We start from the raw sequence: 17877 nt of genomic DNA, 5'->3' as shown, positions 1-17877 counted from the left end.
GCCACGAAGTATCGCGAGAGCTGAGCAACCTTTCACACTGCGGCGACGCATTACGTCATTCACAACACCCGAGAAGTTGTTCCTGTTGTGTGTGTTGGTCTGTGTCCTGCCAGAGAGGGAGGGAGTATACAAGGTAACAAGGGGCAATAAATTCATATTGAAATATTTCAAGGAGCCCATGTTTTGATGAAATAATTTAGCTATCGCGCTGACGGTTATTCGCATATATTCTTCATTTCGTGTAAGGTATGTCCTTTTATTTATATCGTTAATGTTGATCTATCTGGTTTCGATATCCATCAAATTCTAATGAAAATGGGGCACTTGTAAAGTCTTATGAATATCGAGTGATTATCATTTGTATTTTTACTTCTGTGTTTCTTGCCCTACTTGAATTTGTCCATTCTGTCCCACTTTGTTTCTTTGGTATTGTCACAGTCAGTCAAGTGTCACGCTAACATCCAGTGACTTTTGTGGATGTTGTGGGGTTTTAACTAGACAAACAGAATCTCACTGGCCTCAGGATGTTTCTGTTCTCCAAAAAGAAGAAGCCCAGTGAAGATTCCAAGAAACGACTTGAGTACCAGCTTTGCTTGGTGAGTTTCTAGCGTAACTGCATTGCAACGCCCCCACATTTGTTTATGTTAGAGATTATAAGTATCAGCAGTGAACCTTTTTATAGCAACATCCTACTGTCACAGTGCACCGTTTCTGATCCAAACCCACATGCCTATGTTTTGTGCAGGCCAAAGAAGCAGGTGCTGATGATATTCTGGATATTTCTGCCTGTGAGCTTACTGAGGTGAGTTACTGAAACCCTAATGAATGGCAATCATTATTTACATTTTGGAGACATTTTCATTCAAGAAACAGAAAGACCTGATTGCTTCCATCCATATCACAACAGTTTTTACATATTTGAAATGCATATCTGCAGGTTCCCTCCAGTGCCTTCTCAATATGTAAAGTGCTCCAGAAGAAAGTGAGTCAGTTGACTGCAGTGTTGTTTAACTATTGTTGGTCAAAGCGAACAGACTTTTGACAGCAGTTTCCACTTTCATTGCAGGTGTTAATTCTTCATGGAAATGGCCTGAGGTCACTTGTTCCTAAAGGTTGCTGCACTGGTGCCTTAGCAACTTTAAAGGTGAGAGAAATTGATCGATGACATACCTGTCTTACACTTCTCTCCAGTGCCAACATCTCATGTGTGTCCATTCTTAAGGTGTTGGATCTGCATGAAAATAAGCTCACATCACTTCCTGATGACATCGGGCAGCTTTTGTCCTTGCAGGTATGTTTATTGTATATGAACTAAGCTAATGTGAATTGTTTCTTATATATGACACTTGAAAACAGAACACTGTTCTGGATGCTGATTGGTCAATACACATATGAAATGCATAACATACTGACATCTATCGCTTTGAAGCACTAGGTACATTTATGTGTCATGGTGGACTACACTAATTTGCAAAAGATTGGGGTTACAACATTTATTTTGTTCTGAAATATTTTTGTATTCAGCAAGGACACATTGATAATAATCAGAAATGTTTCTTGAGCAGCAAGTCAGCATATTAGAATGATTTCTGAAGGATCAAGATTGGAGTAATAATATTTCACAATATTACGGTTTTTACTGTATTTTTAAACAATTAAATGCAACCTTGGTGAATATAAGAGACTTCTTTCATAAACATTACAAAAAATTGTACCAACCCCAAGCTTTTGAAAGATCATGAGCATGAATTTTCTTTAAATATTGTTTCATTGATAATTAGTGTCCTTTATATTTATTGCTTACATAAAATTTGGATTTCTTCTCTAAGGTTCTGAATGTAGAGAAGAACCACATAAAACAGCTACCAGACTCTATAGGGGATCTACGACATCTACAGACACTTAATGTGAAAGGTTTGTTTTGTGCTTTTTAAAAAATATATTTATGCGCATGTTTTAATATCCATTTTTAAATATTTTCCTTAGAGCACTGCAGAAGATTCCAGAAAGTTGTTAAACCATGTCAGAGAGCTAGTAAAAATTTGTCAGTCATTTGACTTTTTTTATTAAAGAGTGGAGTTTAGGCTTTTTTAGGCACATTGTACATCAAATTAAATGGTAATAAAAGCCTAAACCACTTAAATTAACAAAATGTTTTGATGATGACAGGGAACTGCCTTACTGTGATTCCTGTGTCTGTGGGTCACATGAGCAGCCTGCGTACACTGGACATAAGTGAGAACAGCATCAGAGAATTACCCAAAGAACTGGCCAGTGTTCGCACTCTAGAAGTGAGTATCTTAAATGTTTGGCCCACATAAGATAAAGATTTTGAGGCATATTTGTGTTGTATCATATCATGCGACCACTGCAAAGACATTCTTATATCTGTATGTGTATATGTGGTGTCGCAGAGCCTGATCCTGGATGCTCAGGATATGAGCTATCCACCTGCGTCAGTGTGCATGGGCGGCACAGAGGAAGTGCAGCGCTACCTCTGCTCAGGTACAGATCTTTTATTATAGTCTGGTTAGATGCAGTACAATGAATACAGATTGTATACAGTACAGATTATGCACAAGCCTTGATGGAACAAGGTATTTCTGTGCATCTGGTTTGTTCATATTTTGATGTTTTTTTTTAGAGATGGGTCTGGATTATTGCCCTCCATCCCAGTATCTTCTGCCTGTGCTGGAGCATGATGAAGGGAAGCAGGAGGTGGATTGTGTTGATGGTGAGGAGATGGCCTGGCAGGTCAGTCTTCACTATTTATTAGTCATTTCATACAGTGCCTAAACGTGTTGGTGTGGCATTTTCTCTGTTAATGTAAAAATGACTCGCTGTTCTCTCTCTGTGACACTGCAGAGCAAATTCATGGACTATGAGAAAAGAAAGGTATGTTTGATTTAGTTTCTTTTTGTTATTGTTAGATCATCCAGTGAAGCAGTATTTACATCTCGCTCTCTGTTTCTACACTAGGAGCAGAAACAGCTGGAAAAGTTGAACTTTGAGAAAGTTCTTGAAGAGAAACAGAGAGAACATACTCAGCTTCTCCTCCTCAACAACTCCCGCAAAGAAGACATCCTGCAGTCTGTCAAATTGGTAACCATTTAGATTTTTTTAATCACTTGAGTGAGTTACACTCACCAAGTCTGCATTTATTTGATTTAAAAATACTGTAAAACAGTAATGTAGTAAAATATTATTTCAATTTAAAAGAACTATTTTCTATTTTTATAGAAAGTCTTCATTAGCTATCCAAAATCATTCTAATTTGTCGATTTTGTGCATTTCTTATTATTATTAATGTTGAAAACAGTTGTGCTGCTTATTATTTTTGTAAAAACCAGGAGACATTTGTTTTCAGTATTCTTTGATGAATAAGAAAAAAGTTCAAAAGAACATCATTTATTTGAAATATAATGTTTTTGTAACATTATAAATGTCTTTACTGTCACATTTGTTCAATTTAATGCATCCTTGCTGAATAAAAGTGTTAATTTCTTTCACAATTTCTTTCAGTCACTACACCAGACAGCAACATAGTTTGGCCTAGATCTGGCCCACATCTGGTACATGTGGATTACACGCAGACCAGATGTGGGCCATATCCGTGCCGACACTATGATGCTGTCAGTGTATAGCTTACAAAAACACGTTTTTATTTACCATGTCCTCATTATCAGAAAGACGCCTCTCTGTGCTTTTCTGTCTTTTAGGAGCAGGAACGGTTGGAGTTAGGTGTGTCTCAGCAACAGAAGGTCCAGGAAGCAGAGAGGCTGAAAATGCTGGATAAAGTACGTCAGGCAGAGAGCGCTGTCATGGGCCGCATCTCTGACCTCCTGCTTGATAACAAACGGTGAGGCCACAATGTGAACCAATTTTTAAGTGTCTTGCTTTTCTCTAGCTTTTACTGTCATTTTAATCATGCTAAATCCATTAGTATTGTGTACTTTAATGGTGGTTATTTGTTGTGTGTTTGTGCTCATTTGATTATAGCCAGGCAAAGAGTGCTGAATTTCTGCAAGCTCTGGAGGAGGACCGGTGAGTAGATATTACACATGGGTCGAACTCTAATGGAGTATGGGCTCCTGCCATCAATGCAGCTCTTGCTAAGTGAATTTTCTCTAATGGCACCACTTAAGAAATCCACAGTCCAGAGTTACTGCAAGTACTGAGCTGTTTGAACAGCGCTAAAACACAGAGTGCTTTTGACCAAACCCATATTAGGTCAGTGTTTACGGGTTTGTATTTTTGGAGATCAGGTCAGGAAGATGTGTTATTTTAACTTGGTTTCACAAACACTGCAGTGGGACATTAGTTCTGTATCAGAATCTGTTGTTTAGATATACAGACTAAAGGTTTGGGGTTGGTCAGATTTTTTTTTTAAAGAAGTCACTTTAAAAAATCTGCAATTATTCAATCAAAATTACAGTAAAAACAGTATTTTTGTGAAATATTATTACAATTTAGAAGCATTTATTCTAAACAGATTTTTTTAGAATTTTTTTTTGTAGCATGATAAATGTCTTTGCTGTCACTTTTAAGCTATGTAATGTATTCTTTCCTAAATAAAAGTAATAATTTCTTAGAAGAGAATCTTACTGACCACATACTTTTGAACAGTAGTGTATATAGAAGTTACACACACAGCAAATGGTGACTGTAACAAAGTTCGTAAATAAGGAGGGAAGAGGACAGGGTCAGCGGTGACTACTGGCTGTTTATTTTAAGCAAAAACAAATAATAACAAAACAGCGTGCAGATAGGCACAAAACAATCAAAGCAAATTCACAGTTCACTCCAGCAGCAGATATCCAGGAGTGGGGAAACAGCCAGTAGTCCTTCTCTCTCTCGCAGGCTCCTGTTTCTCCTGGCGTTAAATACTCTCTCCACGGCAATTACTGAAACAAGAAACAGGTGTTTATCATTTGCGTCTAATCCACTCAGACACCGCGCGTCTCCTCCCTCTCTCTCCCGTTGCAGATTCCGCTAAACCACGCCCCCCTTGCCACATACCCCCACCGCCCGACTCAGGCCGGGGAGCCGGACTGTCTCAGAACTGTCTCACCTCCTTTTTGGTCTTAGGGCGCGGACAGGTCGCAACTGCTGCCGTCTTATCAATTTGGGGACGCACCTGTCCATGCCCCAAGTGGAAGCCCAGATACTTTACTTCCACGCGCCCAATTGCACACTTTGGGTTGGCCGTGAGCCCGGCTCCCCTCAGCGACTTCAAGACTGCCCTCAAATGCTGCATATGCCACTGCCAGTCATTACTAAATATGATGATATCATCTAGATAGGCAGCCGCATATGCAGCATGGGGCCGTAAAACCCTGTCCATCAGACGCTGAAAGGTAGCCGGTGCCCCGAACAGCCCGAACGGAAGTGTAACAAATTGGTGTAATCCAAACGGCGTCGTGAAAGCTGTTTTTTCTCGGGATAATGGAGACAAGGGGATCTGCCAATAACCCTTTGTTAAGTCCAGTGTCGAATAAAAACGAGCCGTACCAAGCCGGTCAAGCAATTCGTCAACCCGTGGCATTGGATATGCGTCGAATTTCGACACAGCATTCACCTTGCGATAATCCACACAGAACCGGACCGAGCCATCCATCTTAGGAACCAAAACTATCGGGCTCGCCCAGTTACTATTGGATTCTTCTATTACCCCCATTTCAAGCATCGCACCTAATTCTTCCTGAACTACTTTTTTCTTGTGTTCAGGCAAGCGATATGGCCGGATGCGAACCACCACGCCCGGCTCTGTCTCGATATGGTGCTGAATAAGGTTTGTACGGCCAGGTAGGGGAGAAAACACATCAGCAAACTCTGCCTGTAATTTGGTTAAATCAATGAGCTGGGAGGGCGAGAGGTGATCTCCCCCTGGGGCCAGTGCGAGAGATTGTTGTTTTATATTCGCCTCTGGCCCGAGATCATCCTCTCCGCTAATCACCGTCGCCAGCATCACTGATTCTCCCTCATTCCATTTTTTCAGGAGATTGAGGTGATAAATTTGACGTGCTCCTCTCCTATCTGAGCGTATTACCTCATAATCGAGCTCTCCAACTTGCCGTGTGACCTCAAACTTTATCTCCCGGTGCAAATTTACGCAAATTGGTCCCCCTGTTATACAGCCGGCTCTGTTTGTCCTGGGCCTGCAACAAATTCTCCATAGATAGCCGCCCCAAAGTGTGGAGTTTTGTTCTCAGGTCCAGCACATACTGAATTTCGTTTTTAGATTGAGAAGGTCCGTCCTCCCAAGCCTCTCTTATGACGTCTAACACCCCTCTGGACTGACGACCATAGAGAAGCTCGAAGGGGGAAAACCCTGTGGAGGCTTGCGGGACCTCTCGCACAGCGAACAACAGAGGTTCCAACCATTTATCCTGGGCCTGCAACAAATTCTCCATAGATAGCCGCCCCAAAGTGTGGAGTTTTGTTCTCAGGTCCAGCACATACTGAATTTCGTTTTTAGATTGAGAAGGTCCGTCCTCCCAAGCCTCTCTTATGATGTCTAACACCCCTCTGGGCTGACGACCATAGAGAAGCTCGAAGGGGGAAAACCCTGTGGAGGCTTGCGGGACCTCTCGCACAGCGAACAACAGAGGTTCCAACCATTTATCCCAATTTTTGGCGTCTTCCTGTATGAATTCACGAATCATTGTTTTAAGCGTGCGATTAAAACGTTCGACCAGCCCGTCCGTTTGTGGGTGAAAGACGCTGGTCCGAATCGATTTAATGCCCAATAATTCGTAAAGTTCGCGTAACGTCCGTGACATAAACGACGTGCCCTGATCAGTGAGGATTTCCTTAGGAATCCCAACTCGGGAGATTAAAGAAAACAGTGCGTCAGCAACACTCTTAACGGAAATGCTGCGGAGAGCCACTGCTTCTGGATATCGTGTTGCATAATCCACAATGACCAATGCAAAACGATGTCCTCTTGCTGATCGCTCTAATGGCCCGATGAGGTCCATGCCAATTCTCTCGAAGGCGACCTGCATTAATGGGAGGGGGCGCAAAGGCGCTTTTGGGGTGGCCGGTGGGTTTACCAACTGACATTCACGACAAGCCGTGCACCACCTGCGCACATTCTCGTGAATGCCCGGCCAAAAAAAATCGGGTCATGAGGCGATTTAGTGTCGTTCCCTGTCATAAATGACCAGCCATTGGATTAGAATGAGCCGCTTGAAAAAGCATTTCCCTGCGGCTCCTAGGAACTAACAACTGGGTTGTATCTTCTTTTGTCTGAGCGTCTTGGGTCACTCGATACAACCTATTTTTTATAATTACAAAATATGGATAGGTAAGCGGTTGTCCAGGATGGAGAGGCTGACCGTCGATGGTACTGACCTGTTCAAACGCACGTTTCAGCGTCTCGTCCTGAGACTGCTCCAGGGGGAAATCATCGCTCTCCGAGAGAATAAGTCTCTCGATTTCGCTCTGTTCCCCTGAGGCAGTACTCAGAGGTCCCGATTCAGTCTCTCCCGCCTGCACACTCACGCTCCCCTCCAGTGCATTTTTTCCCCAAGAAGCATCCGTACACAAAGCCCCTAATAATTCTGTAAACGCTGGCCAATTCATTCCCAAAATTAACGGATGCTGGAGGTGCGGGTTAACTGCCACCTCAACGCTATGCTTTTGACCCCTGAATTGAATAATGACTGGCACAATAGGATACTCTACCACATCCCCGTGCACACATCGCACCTTAACCACGCGGCTATTATCCAATGCCCCGGATTGTATCAGATTTTGATGGATCGAGGTTTGGTTACATCCTGAATCCACCAATGCCTGATAGGTACCCCCCTCGATACTCACAGGTATTTGGTACCACCCAGCTTGACCGGGGGCAGCCTGCGGGGCATCCGGGACCCGGACCATTGTTCCCACCTCCATTACAGGACACCTGTCCACGAAATGGCCCGGGTCCCCGCAACACCAACAGGCCGGCCCAGACTTCCCTGCCGCTCCAGTGGCAGAGGGTGGATTAGACGGTTGGCGTGGAGAGAGCGGAGACACAGGAGCCTGGGTGGGACTCTGGGAGCTGCATAAGGAATATGGCCATTCCCGCCCCGCCCCCGGGGCGGGACTCGAGGAGGGCCGGGTGGACGAGACCTGGGTAAAGGGACAGGGCGAGAGAGAGAAGGAGATGGAAGAGAGGGAGAGAGAGAAGCTGATGACAAGGGTTCGCCGACCCCGGGGCACGCCACCATATGATCCTCCGCGAGTTGGATAGCCGACTCCAGCGACGTGGGGCGGTGGCACTGGACCCACTCGGCCGTTCTCCTCGGGAGCCGAGTGGTAAACTGCTCCAGCACCACTCGGTCGATGATCTCCTCCACGTCACTTCCGTCGGCCAGCAACCATTTGTGGCAGGAGTCCCGGAGCTGTTGGGCCATCACGAAGGGTGGATGATGGCCCTCTTGAGGTCGTCGAAGTCCAGGAGGCTCCGCACCGGAAGCTGCTGTGCCGCTACCTGGGACTCCCCGGAGAGCAACAGGACCAGGCGCATCGGCCACTGGTCCCGAGGCCAGCCACAGATCTCGGCGGACGTTTCAAATAGGTCGATGAATGCCTCCGGGTCGTCCTCAGGCCCCATTTTATTGAGTGGGTGGTGGGCGGGCACAGCACGTTGGTCCGAGGCTCCCGGCCAAGCCTCCCGGTCCATCCAGCTCCGGAACCTCTCGCGGTCTTCCTGCTGGGCTTGGAGGACGGCCTGGAACCGCCTCTCCTGATCTTGTCTTAAGTCCAGCAGGGCCTGGTGTTGGTCATGTTGCATTACCGCGAGGGATGTAATTATTTCCGCAAATGGCGCAGCGGAGGACTCTGGCATGGCGGCGGCATCCATCTTCGCCCCCGGGTTTCGGCACCAGTGTAACAAAGTTCGTAAATAAGGAGGGAAGAGGACAGGGTCAGCGGTGACTACTGGCTGTTTATTTTAAGCAAAAACAAATAATACCAAAACAGCATGCAGATAGGCACAAAACAATCAAAGCAAATTCACAGTTCACTCCAGCAGCAGATATCCAGGAGTGGGGAAACAGCCAGTAGTCCTTCTCTCTCTCGCAGGCTCCTGTTTCTCCTGGCGTTAAATACTCTCTCCATGCCAATTACTGAAACAAGAAACAGGTGTTTATCATTTGCGTCTAATCCACTCAGACACCGCGCGTCTCCTCCCTCTCTCTCCCGTTGCAGATTCCGCTAAACCACGCCCCCCTTGCCACAGTGACATCTTAAATTTATTTTTGTTTTATTTGAATAGAGATAAAATTATGAATGTGTTGTTGTTTTTAGCATACGAATGGAACACCTTACTGCCATCACGCAGGAAGAAGCCAACTCTCTTAGGAAGAAGGAAGTGGCAGGTGATGTTTTAGAAATTACATTTATCTTTAAAATTACCTTATTGTTTTATAATCTAAGAAAATTGACTTTGTATTTAGTAGGCAAGTCATTAGAAATCTGAGGTGACATGCTTCTGACATGTTTAGTACTTGTAGTTTGAATCATACCTGCATCAGTCCCACTCCCCCTCTCTTTCCCCAGTATTTTTTTTAAACTCCTCTACTGTCTATGTAAGTCTATATATACACATGTTTGCAGGTGCCATGCAGAGGATGCTGTCAGAGAGCTGCTATTTAAGGTTACTGCAGGAGGCCAGGGAAGCCAAGACACAGATTCTGGTGTCTGAGACCTGCAGGAGGTGCTTTACGTCCTATCAATACATATTGTTTTGAACTCTGTCCAGCACCTTTTGACTCTGTCCAGCACCTTTTGACTCTGTTTACACCTGGTATCAATATGTTAATACAGAGAGTAAACCGTCTTGTCTGACCATCATGTGTGATCAGATCAACAAGACGGTTTACTCTCTGTATTAACATTAGTCTCAAAAGTGTCACTTGTGACTGCTTGTGAGCAGATTTCAAGACACATTCTCTGATTTTGAGATTACATCCATCACTTACTATGACAATGTGCTGCTTGTTCATGAACAAAAAACTAATTTGAAACTGCAATGCTTGATAGTCAAGTGAGTAGACAGTCCTATTTTTTTTCCTTCTGTCTTAATCTCTCTTTTTCTTCATTTAGTTTGGACAGTTTGGATAAGAAGTTTGACCAAGTGTTGTCCCTGCAGCAGCTAGACAAAAGCAAAGCCATTAGTCAGATCCTTCAAGAGGTAACTATTCAATTCACTAACTTACAGAGTACACAATCTGTATTCTGTATTAAAAATTAGTCTGCACTCCATCCACCCATTCACTCCACAGGCAAAATACATTAATAAACTATTATAAATATTACATGTGGTGCATTGCTGGTCTAATAGGTCTAAAAGGATTAACTAACCCTTATTGGCTCTTTTTCAACAGGAGGAAATGCAGAAGGCCGCCTTTGAAGCCCTCCAGCTTCAGAAGGACAGTGTGCACGCTTACATCCGTAATCAGGTATGATGATTGAAGTTTCCCTTAGGATTTAAGAGCCAATAAGACTTCACAGATACAGGGATTTATATCATATTACTGGTTGGCTGGGCTCCAGTTTATTTCAGAGGATAAACCATAACAAATGCATGCATGAAGTTTTTTTTTACTTTATCAACACTGTCATTTGTAATATCAAAAATATGGGGTTAAATTTCTTTAAAAAAAATCCTGACCCCAAACTTTTGTACAGTAGTATATTCATTAACAAAGCAATTCAGTGGGTATTTTGTGGTCATCTTACAGACCTTATGCGCCAGAGAAACAAGTGTGCAGCCATCTTTAGAATTCTGTGTTTGAACTTCCGTTTTTGCAGTAGCTCTGTATATTTCTATGGCATTGCTGTCGAAGAGTAATTTTCTGGTGAAGTGGATTTACTTATTGTAGAGCTAATGAAGGTTATCATGAGCATTGTAATGTTTGAAGTGGATGTCATAAATGTCAGTAGATAGGGACGTTTTTAAAATGAGCGGTTCATTCATAAATCTGTAAGATCTAACTTTCATGCTATGGAAATACAAACCGGAAGACAGAACACAATGAGCGCAGTGCTGAAAAGGGGCGGGGCTACATAAGGTCTATAATATAAAAATGTTTAAGATGGTCTTGTGTAGTCATTCTAGTCATTAAAAGCTTTTTTGGTTTCAGCCAGCCCATGCTTCTCACATTCCACCTCTCATTGGATGCAGAGCCCCAGAAATGGCTGTTTTATCATGTCTCCATGGGGCCATTCACACCCCCACTGTATGCTTGTATCCATAGATTAAACTCATAGAGGCAGAGTTATTGCAGTTGACAAAGCTGGAGGTTAAGAGGAGGAATTTGGACACTGAGAACCTGCAGGTACGTAGCAGCAGTAGATGATGTGGTGCTTTTCTTTCAGTGCTTCATCATGCTGTGGAGTGTAGAGAGGAGTAACCATCACTCTGTTTGTTGTCGCACATCACATTTCTTGTTTGTTTTTGCATCTCTCTTTCTCTCTCTGATTACTTAGCCATTTCATCCAATTCCTGTTTAAGTATCATGCTCACACCACCTCTATGAGTTATCACAGTGTTCTGGGAGTATGATTCTTTTGTATTGTTTGAGTGTGTGTATTTACTGTATTCACTGTGTGTGTGGAAGGAGGTGCTGGCTGACCAGAGGACCGCTTTGACTGACCTACTGCAGCAGTTACTCAAACAGAAAGATCAGAGGGAGGAAGAGCTCAGGCTGGTCTTGGTGAGTGATTCTGGACCAGCTTCCTTAATTTCTCAAGTGGAGACACTGGAAACCGGATCAGTCGATCTATCGATAATTGATGTGGATCAATTGATCTATCAAGAATTGATCTGAATCAATCGATTTATCTATTGTTCTGTCTATCTATCGTTCTATCTATCTATCGTTCTATCTATCGTTTTATCTGTCGTTCTATGTATTGTTCTATCTATTGTGTTTATGTATTATTCTGATCTATCTATCGTTCTGTCTATCTATCTATCTATCTATCTATCTATCTATCTATCTATCTATCGTTCTATCGTTCTATCGTTCTGTCTATGGTTCTATGTATCATTCTATGTATTGTTCTATCTATCATGTTTATGTATTATTCTGAACTATCTATCTATCTATCTATCTATCTATCTATCTATCTATCTATCTATCGTTCTATCGTTCTGTCTATGGTTCTATGTATCATTCTATGTATTGTTCTATCTATCATGTTTATGTATTATTCTGAACTATCTATCTGTCTATCTGTCTATCTATCTATCTATCTATCGTTCTGTCTATGGTTCTATGTATCGTTCTATGTATTGTTCTATCTATCATGTTTATGTATTATTCTGAACTATATCTATCTATCTATCTATCGTTCTGTCTATGGTTCTATGTATCGTTCTATGTATTGTTCTATCTATCATGTTTATGTATTATTCTGATTTATCTATCTATCTATCTATCTATCTATCTATCTATCTATCTATCGTTCTGTCTATGGTTCTATGTATCGTTCTATCTATCATGTTTATGTATTATTCTGATCTATCTATCTATCTATCTATCTATCTATCTATCTATCTTTTGTTCTGTCTATTGTTCTATCTATCGTGTTTATATATTATTCCTATCTATCTATCTATCTATCTATCTATCTATCTATCTATCTATCTATCTATCTATCTATCTATCTATCTATCTATCTATCTATCTATCTATCTATCTATCTATCTATCATTCTATGTATCGCTCTATCTGTCGTTTTATGTATTGTTCTATCTATCTATCTATCTATCTATCTATCTATCTATCTATCTATCTATCTATCTATCTATCTATCTATCTATCTATCTATCTATCTATCATTCTATGTATCATTCTATCTGTCTGTCTGTCTATCATGTTTATGTATTATTCTGATCTATCTATCTATCTATCTATCTATCTGTCTATCTGTCTATCATTCTATGTATTGTTCTATCTATCATGTCTATCTATCTATCGTTCTGTCTATAGTTCTATGTATTGTTCTATCTTTCATGTTTATGTATTATTCTGATCTATCTATCTATCTATCTATCTATCTTTTGTTCTGTCTATTGTTCTATCTGTCTATCTATCTATCTATCTATCTATCTGTCTGTCTATCATGTTTATGTATTATTCTGATCTATCTATCTATCTATCTATCATTCTGTGTATCGTTCTATCTGTCGTTTTATGTATTGTTCTATCTATCTATATTTTATTTTATTGCTGTGTATTTTTTTTACTGGTCATTTTACTGTTAATGTCATGTCAATTAATGTCATTTGTTGGGGCATTGTTAATTTGGGAAATAATATTCTACAATTTTCACTTGAGGCAAATTTTTCTGTTATCTGTATATTTGTTATTCTGTGTAGGGAAAAAAAACATGGAAAAATGTATTTCAGATAATGGCATGATAATTCATAGTGTTATATTTGCTTGGGACCTTTATAACATGTATAAGAAATGATACTAAGGATGTTTATTCTTTTCTCTTTAGATGGAGCTGGAACAGAAGAGTGAATCCAATCAGCAGAACTACTGGATGATTCAATATCAGAGGCTCCTGGATGCTAAACCGCTGTCTTTGCGTATGCAGGTCAGAGCAGCTCTTCTACAGGCCTCGAGATCCTGTGTTTAAATCACTAAATCACAGACACTTACTGTCCTCTCCTTCCTCCTCAGGAAGCAGCTGTGGATAGGGATCTGGGGAATATGCTGTGTAAACTCTCTGCTCAACACTACCTGCCAATCATAGCTCACCACCGAATCACTGCTGAGGCCTTGCGACACATGACCGCCAAAGACCTTAGAAAGGTCTGCCATCTTTCCCTTTGTGTTTCACCACATATGTGAAAGTGTGTGTATGTCTTGGCATTTTAAAATGTTCTTTCATGAACTTCTTTTGTTTTAATACAGTTGGGCATCAATGAGGTTGGCGTGCAGAAAGCTCTTCTCCACTGGGCCAGAGAACGCACTCTGTCTGACCGTAAGAGCGCACATTTTCTCTTGACCACATTCTATTTTTAATTTAGTGACATTTGTGAATTCTACTCAAGTGTTATTGTTTTTCATTTGTGATTGCGGGTATCATAACATGTTTGTCCCTTCAGCATTGCCTAAAACAGTGAAAGAGATACAGGAAGCTGGTCCATCTACTCCAAGCGCCCCACTTCAACAGCAGCTCACTCCTCCACTGACCCCCAACACCCCTCTGACCCCCACTGCCCCTGATAGATTCAGCAATTCCGAGTGTGTGGTGTGCATGGAACGTGAGGTAAAGCCTTCACTAATTTGCTAAGTAATATAAGTAATTTAACTTAATTATTAATGCAAATATTAACAAGTTTAATTAAAACAGTGGAAAAAGTATTCAAATAAATATTTAAAAATGAAAACAATTAAAATGCTGTTTTCTATTTAAATATATTAATTTATATATTGATTTTTTTTATTATTAGAAAGTATTTATTTGAAATTGAATTTTTTTTTTGTAACAATGTAGTCTTTACTGTCACTTTTGATCAATTTAATGCATCCTTATTAAATAAAACACATAATTTCCTCTCCTGTTCTGCTTTGTGTAGTCACATGTGATCTTCTTGCCGTGTGGACACGTATGCTGTTGCCAGACCTGCAGCGATGCCCTGCAGTCCTGCCCTCTGTGCCGTGCTTCTGTATCTCAGCGTGTCCGTCTTTACCATGGCTGAAGCCGGCGAGCATCCACCTAGTCCTTCTGTGGTCAGGATCATACCTCACGTGTCGTTATTGGTCCCATTTGCTGCATGAAATCATAGTCTGTGAACCTTCAAGCACTTTAGAAGTTACTGGATTTTCTCTTCCACTCCTGCAACAACTAGGCCAATCAAAGAGGAACATAAACAGCAAGACATTTGTCCAATGGCAAAAAAGTTCATTGTTCATCTTAAGCTAGTCACATTCCTATAAATTAACAGTAAGAAACTATTTGGTAACGGTTCATCTAACTAAAAAAATGAGTAGAATATATATACTAACTGAGTCTTAGTATTGCCCTTGATGTACATGCTTAAAGCACTTGTGCCTTTTCTGTATTTAATGTCAACCCCCCCCACTAAATTTTTTAAATATTTGCATGTTCTCCATTGTAAAGCTACATCTTCATCCACATGAGACAGTCCCCCCATGCCCATAATGTTATTCTAGCATCACCATCATATAGTAGGACCAAATTGCATCACCATTAAGGGCTGTTCACACCAAGGACAATAACTATAAAGATACATTTTAATAATTCTAATTCTCTGAGAATAGGAAGTCCTCACCACAGCTATAACGATAACAACACAAAGGAATCACATCACTTGAATCACTTTCAGAACAATTTTTTATTTTTCCAGGAGGATAAAAAACATTGACAGCCAATCAGAATCTACCCCAAATTAAAGAGCTCAAACATTTAAAGTGGCAGCTGACATAACTGCAGCGTTTGCTGTGCTTATAATGAACAGGACGCCATCGTCCATTGGTGTGGATGCTAATATAATTATGGTTATACTTGTTTTTAAACTTATTGTTCTTGGTGTGAACTGACCTTTACTCTGCAGTGCCATCTGAGAGCACCAGTTCAGGGTGTTAAAGTCATTTTTACAATTTTAGTATAAATTTTAAGCTTAATACTTTTTTTTTGTTTTTAGATTAACAGAATCGAGCCTTCTGCATTTAAATGGTTTAAACTGACTTGGCAACACTGCAGAACAGGTTGAAAGTGAAATAATAGGTTGAAAGTGAAAGGCACTGTACTTGCTATATAACACTCAAAACAATCAACCTCACAAATGTTCTGCTAGTCCTTTTACTCTGTCAACCGTCCAGTTTCAGCGACTTCAAGTATTGCACACATGCAATAGTGTTTCCTAAATTACTTCTGTCTTCATCCAAGTGCTCTTATATGCAAGTCTGCTTCTCTCGTCATATGTACAGAATGAAAAAAGAACTTAGTATGTCTGTAGTTAAAACAATGTTCATTTAATTTCGTATTCATTTATATTTCAAGAAATGATCTTGAAGTGTTTATTAGCATGATAATTCACATCAGAACCTTTTAATCTGTGTGCTTTGTGTGATTCAGTTATGCTGTATGGACTGGACTGGACAAATATGTCTTTTATTGGCTGTGCAGCTCAAATTGCATTTGTCATTAAAGAAAAAAAATTCTGAAAGCTGAAAGATTTTTTAGCAGAATGTGCAATCAGTACATGATAGTGTACCAAAAACAAGTAAAAAAACAACTCTTCTAGACCATAGTAATAGTAGGAGTTACTGTATAAACTACCCTCTGGCAGGTTATTATTAACTTATGTACGCACTGTAGTCCTCCTGCGTTTATTTTGTTATAAAAATGGATAAAGTTTGTGGTCATTTGATACTATACAAAAGGCACCTTACCTGTGATGACCAAGTGAGATTGAATCTCAATGTTACACTCAGTTATCACATACATGTTTTCCTTTGTTGTCTGCATATTCATAATATAATGTATTCTTTTTTAGCTTTTATAATTGTACCCAACCAACCACATCCATTGAAATGGTGCCTGTTCATTTTTAATAGTGTGAGTTATCACGCCTGTCACACATCTGCAAAATAAACCTGCTAAAATAATGTGTTCTAGTGTCCTTTTAGAATTAAGAGGGCTATTTTTTACATACTGCAACTGCATATGACTTTTATAATACACACACACACACACACATAATATATAAATTTTACATACATACATAATATATATATATATATATATATATATATATATATATATATATATATATATATATATATATATATATATATATATATGTATATGTACACACACACACACACATACACACACGAACAGTCAGTTTTGCAACACCAGTAGGTCAGTGACAATGTTCAATAAAAGAATAATGCAAAGTTTCAACATATATAATAAACCTATTTAATAAAAAGCAATAAAGAATTACATACATGCGAATACAAACTTTTAGACTTTAATTCGTTGGATGAGTTAATGATAATGAAGATAGCTTGAGAAGTAACTCAATGTGACAAAGACGATTATGAGGATAATTACAGCAAAGGCACAAATAATGACAGCAGCAATATTTAGGCATCGAGCTCTACTGCCATAAGACCGTGCCGACGTGAGGTCTCCGAGCAATCTGCTGTCCCTGGCCTGACACACATAAAATATATAATAAGCTTAAGGTATTTATTAAGCAGCAGGATAATTATATAATGAAATATATTTATTGCTTACCTTTATTGAGTTGTAAAATGCTCCAAACCCAAGGCAGCAAGGGTTACAGAAGTGAAGATTGAATGTGGAAAAAATGATATCATCATTGAATTTTTGCTCAGGCATGGACACTATCATTGGCTGGGCCTTGTCCTGCACTGGAATCCTCGCAGGCGCTGGGTATTTCTGCATCGCCATGTCAATTCAAGACCAAGAAGTTGCTCTCAGTGATGTCTGTAAGTGTTCAGCTTTCTTTTATAGAGAGCTCCAACTTGGTGCGTGTGTGAGTGTGAGAAGGAAAGGGAGTAGAAACATGCTCTCAGTTATGTGGAAAAATAACCTAGCTGTGTGATTTGTCCTTGCTCCTTATCTATGTCTGGAGAAATCCTTGCCTGGTACTCTTTATGTTGGAGACATCACTGCCTGGCCCGCTTGAACCTTTCCTTGAACAAAATTTACATTCCAGCTCATGATTTATCTACAGTTGAAGGATCTAGGGATTCTCAGTAGCAACCTGTGTGTGTGCTACTTTGAGAGAGAAACCATACGTCTGTGTTGTATTTTTTGTTTTAATATGAATTAATTTTATAATAATTTATAAATCAGTTG

The 17877-nt window shown here is 40.4% G+C and overlaps 1 protein-coding gene across 4 annotated transcripts; it reads left to right on the top strand.

Moving 5' to 3' along the window:
• Positions 1 to 11: 11 nt before the first annotated feature.
• On the top strand, positions 12 to 16652 carry lrsam1 (leucine rich repeat and sterile alpha motif containing 1). 4 transcript variants are annotated; one of them, XM_048188426.1, is made up of 25 exons: positions 12 to 133; positions 439 to 596; positions 746 to 802; positions 938 to 982; positions 1067 to 1144; positions 1223 to 1291; positions 1830 to 1914; positions 2170 to 2291; positions 2415 to 2505; positions 2645 to 2754; positions 2866 to 2895; positions 2980 to 3102; positions 3720 to 3859; positions 4000 to 4044; positions 9304 to 9374; positions 9613 to 9712; positions 10102 to 10189; positions 10383 to 10457; positions 11256 to 11336; positions 11619 to 11714; positions 13510 to 13608; positions 13695 to 13826; positions 13929 to 13998; positions 14123 to 14286; positions 14597 to 16652. In XM_048188426.1, exons 2-25 carry the CDS (start codon positions 525 to 527, stop codon positions 14717 to 14719), a joined length of 2166 nt encoding a protein of 721 aa, XP_048044383.1. In that variant the 5' UTR covers positions 12 to 133; positions 439 to 524; the 3' UTR covers positions 14720 to 16652. The 4 variants fall into 4 exon arrangements, with proteins under 4 accessions (XP_048044383.1, XP_048044385.1, XP_048044381.1 ...); XM_048188428.1 differs by having other exon boundaries at positions 92 to 133; positions 499 to 596; XM_048188424.1 differs by having other exon boundaries at positions 102 to 246.
• The last annotated feature ends 1225 nt before the right edge of the window (positions 16653 to 17877 follow it).

The sequence above is a fragment of the Megalobrama amblycephala genome, linkage group LG4 (genome assembly GCF_018812025.1).
Source record: "Megalobrama amblycephala isolate DHTTF-2021 linkage group LG4, ASM1881202v1, whole genome shotgun sequence".
Classification (NCBI taxonomy): domain Eukaryota; kingdom Metazoa; phylum Chordata; class Actinopteri; order Cypriniformes; family Xenocyprididae; genus Megalobrama; species Megalobrama amblycephala.
The sequence above is the reverse complement of the archived record's forward strand: the minus strand, read 5'-3'. Positions and strand labels throughout refer to the sequence as shown.

Excerpts from the sequence above, each read along its gene's own strand:
- lrsam1 (XM_048188426.1), top strand. The coding sequence starts at position 525 with ATGTTTCTGTTCTCCAAAAAGAAGAAGCCCAGTGAAGATTCCAAGAAA. Across the intron at positions 1,915-2,169 it reads ACAGACACTTAATGTGAAAG|GGAACTGCCTTACTGTGATT; the intron begins GTTTGTTTTGTG and ends TGATGATGACAG. Across the intron at positions 11,715-13,509 it reads AAGAGCTCAGGCTGGTCTTG|ATGGAGCTGGAACAGAAGAG; the intron begins GTGAGTGATTCT and ends TTTTCTCTTTAG.